The following is a 12,463-nucleotide window of genomic DNA, read 5'->3' on the forward strand; positions in this document are numbered from 1 at the left end:
TGCGGCCCTTGCCGGGGGGAGCGGCCCGAGCTGCCCCAGCCTCTGCCCTCCGCAGGCTGCCGGGATGGGGCTGGGGGCCGCGCTGCTGGCGGGGCCTTGGGGTCACCCGCGCCTTTCCCGGGGCCTCGCCCCACACGGACCCACAGCAGCTTCTGCTCTTGCCTCCCGTGTGTTTCTCTCTCTCTGCCTTTTATATCAGTGTCAAGAGGAGGACAGGGCTGAAAAAAATGCAGCTGGGTTTTACAAAGTCGGTTACAACAGAGCCGGCTTCTCCAACACCTTCCCAAATGAGACTCGGGCAAGTCAGGAGCTCTGTGAAACTGTCACTAACAGCACTTATAGGCGTTCCTGCTCAGATACCATAAACACAATGACACCTAGGCCTTTGGGGGTTAAAAAAAATTGCCACAGAGTTCAAATGGGAATTTTGCCTTCGTGCACATGTGGTGTTGCACAACAGACCGGGCTGCATTATCAGCTCCTGCAGTGAATTTTGCCCTCTGTACGGCCCTCAGTTCCAGCCCCAGAGAAGCTGCTTTTGACTTCCACTGAAAATAACTTTGGACTGATAAGGCAGACCAGGAGGAGCTTACACACAGGCAGTGCATTTTTTATATCACCTATCTATTCTCCAGGGAAAAAAACCCCAATATGTGCCTGCTGCAGAAATCCTGATGAAAAGATGTTTTTTACCAAAATAAGTCCCAAACAAAAATCCCAGCTCATCAAGAAAATAAACGAGCCACCTTCACACAACAACCCCACCCCAAAGTTTTTCCTCCTTAAAAGAACAGGTCTGCAAATAAAATTATGTAATTAAAATAAGATCTAAATTATGACATCTTTAGACTTCAAACAGAACGCCCAATAGTTAGTAGGAATAATGTTGCTCCTGCTGCCTTTGCTCCCCATAAGGCAGGGAGATGGGCTGGGACTGCAGCATCTTCAGCAGCCCCGTGTAACGGTACCAGAAATTGCAGAGGGACAGCATGATGCAGTGCCTGGCAGCGGGGATGCCTGCTTGCTTATTCTCCTGCAGAGCGCCCAGATTAACAGAGCTAAAAGGTTTGAGTAGGTTCCTGAAGTGCTATCATGGCACAAATAAATAATACCGAAGTGCACACCAAGCATTACAATTGCCATTTCTTTTTGGAACAATTTCTTAGCGTCAGATAACTTGCCATGACTGATGAATTTCTCTTGTGCTGTTTTTGCAGTATGAATGGGATGAAAGCGAGCTCTTCCTGTTCAAGTCATCTGTCGCCTATGCCATGAGAAAATACTTTGCAGAGGTGAAGAAACAGGATGTTAACTTCCAGTGAGTGGCTTGCTTAATTGTGCCAGCGATGTCTATATTGCTTCTGGTTTGCTAGCGGCGTGAATTGGTGGAATTAATTGTGCCTTCCGTCCAATGTAAGGTGACAGCAAACAACATCAAACATCACCTGGCTGTAAATGGCAAGATGCCAGCTTGCTTTCATGCTTGTCTTTCCACTTCAGGAGCCTGAAGTTTAGGAGGAACGTGCTAAAGTTAGGTAACTTCAGTGGATAACGGGAGGCTTTGTCTCCCGTAGCTTGTCAGTGGTGGAAGTGAGCCTTGAGAATTTGTGCCTGACACCTATAGGGGAATATCAGGGAAGATACATTGATTAGAAATGAAGATTTCTAACAATGTATGTGTATGATACTGAATATCCAAGCAGTTTTGGGCCAAGGAAAGATAAACTTGTTGATTATAAAGCACTAGAATTCTGCGCAGGCTTCCTAATCTTTTCTAGGTTCACTTACAAACCTAAAATCTATCATCTGAAATTTATTTTGGTAAGAAACCCAACCCTTTTTATTAGGTCTCTTAAAAAATTTCGAGAAGCTATCTACTTAAACTATTTGATATTACTTCATAGAACATCAGTCATGCAATGTCTAGGATCTAGTTCCAGCAGAATATAAGGACGAAGGATTTTTTTTTTTCACTTTGTACCTCACACATCACCTCATTCATGAGACCTGTGCCAAATGCTCTCTGTGCCGCAGCTGATTGCATGCTTTGGAAAATTATGGCAATGATTGTCTTAGGTATGGGGTAGACTCTCTCCATCTAAAGTTACGATTTAGCACATAGAGGAAGAAACTCTGTCAGGAAAATTGATTTCACTTCCCAGTTGAAGTCACCAGGAAGCATTCACTCAGCATAAAGCAACCCCCCGGCACTGCCGATCAAAGACAACAGTTCACTTGCCTGAATTTAAAGCTAATGTAATCTCAACAGTTAAACTCCCCCTCTCTCTCCTGTTCCCTTCTCTCTTCTGTTTCTCTTTCAGGATTACAGACGTTCATGTCAGGGAACAGACACGAAGGATCTCCTTCTACCTTACTGTCAGCATGCCGGGTAATGTCAGTGATACCGTGCCCAAAGCTGAGGTGGAAAATGCCATCAGGTGAGATTTTGCTCGCTGGGGGAAAAAAAAACCCTCAACCAGGAGAAAGGGTGGAAGGGAAAGCAGCGCTTGAGTCAGCTGAGGCAGAAGGGGTAATAAGAAAGTCAGTTCTGCAGTTAGCATGGGAATAGCAGGATGAGACAAACTGTTATGACAGAAAGAAAACAGTCCATATATCTGATGGTGCCTTGGACAACAGCCAATGTAAAATGCTTCAGGGGGCTTGTAAAACTGCCATAACACACCTAATTGCATCATACCTTGCCAGAAAACATCATTGCTCAAACTTTAACAGGAACTACCTTACCTTCTGAAATAGAGTGTGCGGTAACGGTCTGTGCATACATGCGTGTTTTCTTCCTCTCATTAGTGAAAATTCAGTGCAAGAATTATTGTTAGCAAGGATTCCAGAATAATGATGTATTAGCAAGGCAGCCAGATATATTTGATTACGCGGAAAAGAAGAGGTCAGAGCAGACGCTAGTTCCCACGTACGGGTCAATGAAGAGCTCTTTTATAGCACAGTATGACAGCGCCGTAAGTCATTGCTCAAAAAATGATAAGTAAAGCTGCAGCTCTGTGGATGGTCACGGATAATGTACATCGGGAAATGAAGAGGGCACAAATCTAAAAGCAGCAGCAACATGAGATGGGGTTGAAAAAGCAGTGAGATAAGTTGGTGAACCAAGGGAGAAGAATACAGCTATGAAAGTCACTGTCAGGTTAGCACTCAACAGCAGAAACAGATGTTCAGGGAAAAACAAGGCACAGAAAATGCACCAGGGGAAAGGTTTCCAGGGCAGTGAAAAACCCAAGAATCAAAGCAAGGCAACAGGTAAGAAAACTTCAAAGCTGTGGTTTTCTATCACATATCCAAGAAAATTATAGATAGCCAAGAAACTTAGGGTAAAGAGAGTGAGGGACAAAATACAAATAGAGAGGGAGATGAGAAGGCTCTTTGCCTCATTTTGATAAATATTAAGACCGAGTTTAAGAGTTCATACAGTGTCTGAACATGACAGTTAAGCTGCAACAGGTTAAGGGTTTAAATTACTGTGGTTATCACTTGCCACCCCATGCCAAAAGGAATATGGGTTTAGCAGTTACCTCCTATGTAGCCTTTTCAGCTGAGTCGTTCAGGGGAAGCTTGGCACACTGGAGATTTATAAAACAGCTGAAACATGTTTATTTTCTTCCAATAAATGTGTGAAACTCTTTGAATTTGCTCTTGATGGCAGGATGTCTCGGGGACGAATCAATGAGGCTTTCAGACTGGATGATAACACGCTGGAGTTTGTGGGCATACTTCCAACCCTGGCCACACCTTATGAACCGCCAGTCACCATCTGGTTAATTATATTTGGGGTGGTCATTAGCCTGGTTGTCATTGGAGTTATTGTCTTGATCATCACTGGGCAGAGAGATCGCAAAAAGTGAGTAGCATTTTTGGTACTGTGAACATGACCCCTGGGAGACTTCCTGACGGTTGAATCATCAGGGTGCTTACAAATAGGCTGCCAAACCTAACTGAAGCAAGTTAAGGAATAAGGTTTATTATCCCCCTCCCATCAATGGTGATAACTAAAGTTTCGGCTCCCTGCCTTTCAGCGCACAGCAGCTTTGGCAGCTTAGGGCAATTTCCCCATCATCATCAGTTTAACCAAGGCTGCTGGGCACTGTGGCTGCAGGGAGCCTCAGCATGGCCAAGATTCTGCCAGCCCGGTGGATGGAGTGGCCTGCTGGGAGCATGGTGCCTCCTCCAGCAGCGGAGCTGCTCACATTCATCAGCACCTGCAGTTTTCGATAATCTTGTTGGAGGCTGTCCAGTAATGTAATTTTCCTTAAATATTATTGCATTAACAGCAGCATAGCTGGGTTGCTTTTCTATGCCTCTCCATTAATAGGGCTTCTAAGAATGTAGTAGGTTTGCTACAGTTCCCCTTAAAATGAACACAATCCATTTTATATAAATATTCCCAGTTAAACACAGCATTATTTACAGTAGGGGATTCTGGGGATCCAGAAGGACTTGAACAGAACAGGTGCTTCTAAAATAAAATGAATTTTCATTACAGGAGAGCAAGAGAAAGTAGGAGTGAAGCAGAATCAAACTGTGAAGAGGTGAACCCTTATACAGAAGAGGGAAGAAGCAACATGGGTTTTGAGCCATCTGAAGAGACACAAACATCATTCTAGAAGACATGGGTACCCTAAGGGTTTCTGGTTTTTTTCATTTCACTTTTAACAATAGTGCCTAGCAAGGACCAAAACACTCTGGATGTCATCAAACATAATGTCTTCTGGTTGATCATTAATTTACTGGTTCATAGGCAACAACAGCTAAATCTGCTGCTTATGTGATAACTAGAAAACATACAAAAATTGAAGATATACAAGTCCTGTGGCTGCTTGGTGAATTATGCGCATACTATTACACACTATTTGTGCTGTTTTTCATAAGTGTGCTGCATCCAACTTCTCATTGTTTCCTCTGTAATGAGATACAAAAACTTGGAAGTATTCTGTTGTATAGAGATCAAGACAGACATAAGAATAATTCACTCCTGATGCCCATGGGGAACATCTTGATCCTTCCAGATGGAGACCTCAAAAGTGTATCTAATAGACAGTGAGAAAAAAAAAACCCTGTCCATCAGAAGAACCTTAGTGATGAAGACTTCAATTTGATATGAAATAACTGCAATTTTTGCACCTTTAGGAAATCTGTATCAATGTAAAATGGATACTGGATGAAGACTAACAAGCACTGGAACTTTGTTAGGAAGTTGTAACATAAGTTATTTTTCTGTTTGCTTAATAAGTATTGTAGAGGCCAAATAGCCCATAATTCCTCAGGAAAAAAAAACAAAACAAACAAAACACAAAACAAACTACTCTCTGTGTTATGCTGTCATCTAAAAATGGAATAAACTTCCTCAATACTAAATGGTTGAAGTTAGCTTTTTTTTTTCAGTACCTTAGCCATTGCCTCCGCTATTACAAATCCTGCATTACGAATACTGCCTACTACAAATTGCACTATTACCTACAGGGGCATTAGATTGAGGCTTGGGAGGTTCAAGTTGCAGCTGAAGAAGAAAAGCAGTTCACAAGGAGGGTAGTGGAGCACCGGAACAGGTTGCCTCTTCCATGTTCTGGGGGAGGCTGTGGGATCCCTACCTTTAGAAGGGTTCAGATCTCAGGCAGACAAAGGTTCGGCTGAGCCAGTGGTGCGGACAGTCCCACCCTGAGTGAGCAGTTTGGCTGGTTGACCTCCAGAGGTCCCTTCCAGCCAGCTTTTCTACGATCCTGTGTCTTGTAGGTCCTATGCCATACTTGCCACCATGCCAGCGCAGTTGTTCTGTACACATCAGGGTCACTGAGAGGCACAAGGTCTCTACTCAGTCCTGCGTTCCTGACACAGAGCCAGTAGCAAACATGAGCCTACATGAAAAACTAATAGGCCTCCAAAATTATCAGAAACCATAGAAAGCAGTCAAACAGCTATCTGAAAACATACAGGTAGACTCTGTGGGCTCACAAAACGCTGTCCTAATGCTCCACACTCACTTCCTATTTAAGACCGTCAAATGAGACGGTTCAAAATGGGAGGCAGATGACACTGATTAGCTGCAAACTAGACAGGAGTGTAAAGAAATGCAAATAATTTTTAAGTTGCCTACCTGCACCACATATACCATTGCCGTAATATCACCAAACCTTAGTACTTTAGCTGAACTTTTAAGATAAATAATTCAACTCTATGCGGTCTTCTTACTTTCTGTTCAGTAACAGAAAAAGGGAATGGCAAAGCTAGAAACAATCAAATAATGTAATTAGTCATGCCAGGCATCTTCAGATCTGTTGTTAAGATTAACGTTTCCATTAAGGCAAAGCTTTCTTCTCAAAGCCATTAATTTTAAAAGCTGTGCTATGAATCAAAAAAACACCATTCAGAATTGTCAACACATAAAGCCACTAAAAAAAATATAGCAGGATGTTGGAAGAACAGAAATAAAAAGACAACGCTTATATTAAAAAAATCAACCACATGCATTAGCCCCAACAATACCTCATGCCCTCTCTGCTGGGGGTGCTCCCCCTCCTCTCATATTTTATCGGCGTCAGTACTCTTTCCTCACTCTGTCTCTGGCCCAGCTTGATGCACAGGCAACATCATACCATTCACCCCCTTTCCCTCATGAGCAGCCTCCCATGGTCCCCCCAGGCTTGCGTAGATCCCCACAGTCACTTGCATGACCCCAAATGCTGCTTTCCCTTAAACACGTACACAGCTCCCCACGTAGACAGGGATGTTCTCTGCTAGCCAGCTTCCAGCGCTGGGACCAGATAATGCTGGCAAGCACAGGCACTGGAGCCTCTGGCTGGCCAGAAACCTCAATTTCTTCCTCCCCACATGTCTGTACCCTGCATTTCTTACTCCTTAGGTTCAGGTGAGCTCAAACTGGAGCTGCAGAGGGGTCCCTGCTAGGGCTGGGCCAGCTCCACCAGGGAATGGGCAAGCAGATGTCACTTGGGCTCTTAGAGGCATCACACAATGAACTAGCTCAAATACAAGGAGGGAGAGGATTTTTTCCAGACCTTTCTTTATTTTAAACCCCCTTTATTTTATACAGATTAGATCAGCATTTTACAAATGTCAGTGTCTAAGTTTAGATGCCCGCGTTATAATTACGTAGCTTTGGATGTATTTCGTATCTCTAGACTTACTGAAGTTAGCCCTAATTTTTGCAGTGCTATGCACATTTGAAAGTTGGGTGCTCTATGGAAGTGTTAACATCAGGAGCCAAATTTCAGCTCCTCAGTGGTAAAATATTTGGCTAAGCAGTTATATTAATAGGATTTTCAGTTCTCTTCAAATTTTTGCTCTTTGGGTTTTACAGAGATTGGCAAATTTACCATTTACTATTGCAATGACTATGGAATTCTGCGTAAAACTTTTCTCTTTTTTTGCTATTTTTACCTGTAGTGGGAAGCAATAACACTCTAATAAACAACTCATATGCTGCAAAGTTGCAATTATCTTAGATACCTAGCTCAGAATAAATTCCAAATCAAATGTACACCCTGAGGGCCGAAACTAAAGTCAATAGTACTGGTAAGCAAACTGATATAATATTTTACCAGTAGTAATTTCTAAGTAATTGAAAGCAAGACTATAACTATTTATGTTGCTGCCACTTGCAGCAGTTCTAAATTTGACTTCAGGCGTCAGCTTCAAGTGATTACAAAGAAAAAACCACATTCAGATGAGTTACGATAATCAGAAAACCTAACAAGCATATATTTCCCAGTTCACATTTCCAGTTAAGGCCAAATAATGACAGCCTGGAAGCACTGAAGGAGCCTACACAATGAGTATATATTTCTCAGTGTCTGAGAGGTCTTTTGAGACAACGCTAAGCAAATGAATTATATTCTTCCACAGCATCCTTCCAAATTCTGTCACCCGCGGAGTGTTGCAAAAGCTTTCTCCATACGCTTCTCGGTCAACTCCCTGATTAAATGAGGAGAACACTAATATACAGAACAATAGGGGTGGCTAATGTCAGGCAGATTTCAGATTTAGCTCTCATAGAGAAGACAGGTGATATGGATCCAGTATGCACAGACATCTGTTTCTGAATCTTCTTTTTCAAGCTTGGTTGTCTTCTCTCAGTGCCTCAAAAAATGGTAAGAGCTGATAAAAGGCAGGGCGCTTTTCTGGTAGCTGAATGAAGCAAAGATGATGGGTATGGTTATTTAATTTTGAAATCATTCAGGAACTGTAATTTGCATTAGTTTTTCTTGATTTTAGCATGCAGAAATTTGTAGAGACAGTGATGATTATGAGGTAAAGAAAATTAAAGTTACTTTTTATATGTATCTTATGTTGTGATAGTTTAATATTATTTCTTTGCATTAGCATGTCCTCAAATAAAAGTGATTTTTCTCATTTTTATGACAATTATATTAAAAAAAACCCCAAACATCGCTGTTATTCCATGTTATCGCAAATAATGTGCCAAACAGTCCTTTGTTGCTGGTGAGAAACAAGTCATGGTCCACAGACAGCTGACTAAAATTTAGATGAAAAGGAACAATAAATCAGGACAATTCTTGGCACAGAAGATGCAGATCACAAAATAAAGTGAGCATGATTAACATTTGACTTAAAGCTCCTAGAAGACTCACAGATGGGGTAACACATCCTTCTCATTCTATGGGTAGGGTTATTTCACACAGCTTTAGCTATCTAAAAAGGTAGAGGTCTCATCTACATTTTCTCTTTAAGATCTCTGTATAGGAAAGCACATATCTTTTATTCTGTGGTGGCTAAGACAGAAAGGACAAATGACCATAGAGAGGTACCAGGAATGGTCCTGTAATCATTTAAGAAATGTAGACAATTAGTTTAGCTCAGCACCCAAAATTTTAAACCGTTAAAATTAGACGAGCAGAATCTCATCCTGTGTATTATGTTTATGTTGAAGGGCATTTTACTGTTATTTGCTTAAATATGTGGTCCTGAAAAGAAGGGAGCCGATCTTTCTTTATGCCCTGTTTCCAGTACTAACAATGTCCTGAACTAGGCTGCTCTACAGAATGTACTATATACAAGTGATGGCTTTTATAAGGGTTATTTTCCACTAGGAACACTAGTTCAGCTATCAACAGGGACTCCTAGTGACTCCTATTATTTCATTTTCTCCCTTTTGTATGTGCAGATGTGCATACCTCATGCCAGCAGTTGTACATTATCTGGCAGATGACGTCTGAAACCAGTTGCGGTCTGTAAAGTCTGTATCCTTGAGAGACTTTCTCAATCACCTGCATGTTATCGTAGAGCTCATAGGGCTGCTTTCCCAAAGTGAACACCTCCCACATTAAGATACCTGCAAAAACATTCATGGCAATGGAAGACAAGAAATGAAAGTTAAGAAATGCAAGATAATCCCTTTCTCCCAGAAGAAGACACACTTGCAACATATAAGAGATCAGACTCTTACAGAGAGTATTTTCCAATGAAAAGTATGGAGATGACTAACAAGTGTCATTCTGTACCCAAATGTAAAACAACTTCTGCAGAAGAAGGTAAAGTTAGATGACAGTTACAAAATATATTTCATGCGGACAATGATGGAGAAAACCCAAGACATAGCTACCCATGGACTAAATTTTTTAGAAAATACATGCAAACATCACCTTATATATGTATGTGCAAGTAGAAAGAGAAAGGGAAGGAAAAAAAAAAAGACAGCTATAGCTATCTCTGTCTTTATAGAATAATAAGAAAATATTTACTGATTTTTTTAAGTGGGTGAGACTTATAGTCTTTTGGTATCAGAAAGATTTCTGAATACTTTATAGCGTCAGCTATAAATACCTATAAATACTGGATTACACTGAAGCAATAGAAGCACTGGATAATATCATAATCATTAATTCATACTGATAGCTTTGCAAGAAATAATTTTTGCTGTTACTGAACATATGTGATAATCAAGTCAACCATAACGTAAAAAAAAAATTTGTGAAATATTTATTTCACAGTGATATACAATATTGGCAGCAATGTGGGGTTTTTTTAAAAGAAATTTTTTGGATCTTTGACTTCCCTCCAGCTTGAAGACTGGAGCATTGTAGTGTCACAAAGGGATCAGAATAAAATGATACCTGAATCCCAGATTTCCCTGGTGAGAACATTAAAAACCCCAAGTTTATTTCTTCTCTGACATCTGCATTTGGGATATGAATACATCAGTTCAGTTCTTTAGCCCTTTAAAGAGTCATTAGAACTGACGGATCCCGCTCTCTCCCTGCTTCCACTGCATCAATGGATAGCGTTAAAATGAGAAAAGACCTTCTAAGGAAAAATAATGTTTCTCACTGAAGTTAATGCCAATATTGAAGTTAATGACAATAAAGCCTGGAGCCAGGATTTCATTGATAAGTGCAAAACCAAAATGTATCACCAGAAAATCCAACTTCTGATTTAATTGCATATCTTATAAACAACCTGTAAAGGGCATGAATGAGCTGTGTCTCTGCCAGAGTAGTTAATATTGGGAGACTAACTGAAGTTGAAGATAAGAAGCAGCCCAGCATTTGGAAGCACTTTCATCTGCTTTATTCATCATTGTTCAATGGCAAGAACAGTGGGTTCCCAATCTTTCATCAACCTGACAGCTGCCAAAATTTTCCTATTGGAGGAGCAAACCCATGTAAGTGAAATTTAAGCCCATTCACAAAGGGCCGCCTTTCCTTTGACACCTTTTGCAGTCTTTTAGAAACACTGAACAGACTCCAGGGATTTATAAATCATAGCTTGAAAACCACTGAAGTAGAAGTTCAAATGTTTGAAATTCTAGGATAGAGAGTGATCTGCAAACGCATCTGATGTTTGCTGAGATGCAGATTCCCAGCTCACACATGCTCTCTTCCACGGCTGGCTTATGCACAGAGTCCACTCTGACCTCTGCCACTGACAGAAAAGCTCTTTTGACTTAGGCAGCACTGATGTATGGTCTAGATATACCAAAGATACCATTTGAACCCCACTGACAACAGTTTACTTTACTAAATTAAACACATATATAGCAAATAGGGCGTCGGCAGAGTTTTTATGTGCCTAAAAGAAAAACAGTAGGGCTGAAAAAATCCAAAGAGGATAGGGCTTGGATGCATAAAAATATTAAACAAGAACATAAGCTGTAACTGCTTTTTACATTCCTTCAGCATGTAAATGTCTAGCATTTCTGCTTAGTAAGCTGAGGAAATCCAAACATAGTGGTATATATGCATACATATTTATGTCAAATTCCATACATACCAAAGGCCCATACATCTGACTTGCTGCTAAATTTAGTGTAATGAAAAACTTCTGGTGCTGACCACTTCACTGGAAACTTGGTTCCTAATGAACTTATATACAGGTCATCCAGAACATACCTACAAGGCAAGAACCAAACTTGGTTGTGACTGAGTTACAGTGAAATACAATTTACTGATTCTTCCTTGCACATCACAAGGTTCCTAAGGAAAGCCTAGCCAGAATCCCAGATTTCCAAAGGATACCTGATAGAGGCATTAGCTATAATCTATAGAGCAGATCATTGCTATCAACTTATTAGAGGAAAAATTCAGAATCATGGAAATGCCTGTTGTAAAGCCATTTAGCCCAGCCTCCAGCTCGGATAGGATTATTCCCAACATCAGATCAGGTCAGCCATGGCTCTGTGTAGCCAAGTCTTAAAAGCCTCCAAAGACTGCAATCTCGTAGTCTCCACTGACGCATGTTTCACTGTTCCACCACCCTCCTGGGGAAACAACTTCTCTTACTGTCCAGCTTGAACTTCCCAAGCTACAGTATGGGCCCATTGTCCCCTGTTATATCACCTGGCGCTGATAAGACTTATTTGGCTCCATCAGCTTTGCAACTGTAAGTAGCTATAGGCAGCTTTTAGATTCCCTTTTAGCTTCCTCTTCACCAGACTAAGCAGCCTGCTCCCTCAGCCCCTTCTCAGAGGACATGTTCTTTAGGCTGCTCAACCTCTCCACCTTCCCTCCACTGAGGCTACTGATTAAGATGTTTGGCTCCCAAATCAGGTGAAAAATCTTGTAGATGAAGTGAATTTTGAGATTCCTTTAACAAACATGACTAGTGAAATCTCTCAGCTGCAATTGGCCTTTAAGACTTAATTTCTTGCAACAGTAGAATGACTTTATTCCAGCCCCGTAACGGCTTATGGTCATTAATGGAAAGGAGACACAAAGAACTGTATCACACCCTGTGGCTTAACTTTCCTAACAGCCGGTTGCTAGCTGATCAATGCCAGTAAACTACGTATACACTAACATCATAGCTTCACAAGGGTTCCAGTTCTTTTACTTACCTAGTCATCCCAAAGTCAGATACTTTCACAGTAAGATTGCTGTCAACCAAACAGTTCCTAGCAGCCTTTAGTAGAGAAATGAGAAAAGAGATGAGTGGAAAAAACACGAAGAGGAGCAAATAACACCAT

General features: G+C 41.2%; 2 protein-coding genes across 2 annotated transcripts in view; one reads left to right on the forward strand and one right to left on the reverse strand.

The window, feature by feature from the left end:
- Positions 1-4,634, forward strand: part of ACE2 (angiotensin I converting enzyme 2) — a 24,509-nt gene extending 19,875 nt beyond the window's left edge. The window contains 4 exon segments of the mRNA XM_009639962.1: positions 1,218-1,318; positions 2,322-2,438; positions 3,677-3,871; positions 4,514-4,634. Of these exon segments, the coding sequence (XP_009638257.1) occupies positions 1,218-1,318; positions 2,322-2,438; positions 3,677-3,871; positions 4,514-4,634 (534 nt within the window).
- A 3,460-nt stretch (positions 4,635-8,094) lies between these two features.
- BMX (BMX non-receptor tyrosine kinase) overlaps positions 8,095-12,463 on the reverse strand; it is a 28,830-nt gene continuing 24,461 nt past the window's right edge. The window contains exons 15-18 of the mRNA XM_035895483.1: positions 12,335-12,399; positions 11,272-11,390; positions 9,177-9,334; positions 8,095-8,169 (exon numbers count right to left, since the gene is read on the reverse strand). Of these exons, the coding sequence (XP_035751376.1) occupies positions 8,095-8,169; positions 9,177-9,334; positions 11,272-11,390; positions 12,335-12,399 (417 nt within the window). The remainder of the gene's footprint in view (positions 8,170-9,176; positions 9,335-11,271; positions 11,391-12,334; positions 12,400-12,463) is intronic.

This window comes from Egretta garzetta, unplaced genomic scaffold (assembly GCF_000687185.1).
Source record: "Egretta garzetta isolate BGI_Z169 unplaced genomic scaffold, ASM68718v1 scaffold445, whole genome shotgun sequence".
NCBI classification, from domain to species: Eukaryota; Metazoa; Chordata; class Aves; order Pelecaniformes; family Ardeidae; genus Egretta; species Egretta garzetta.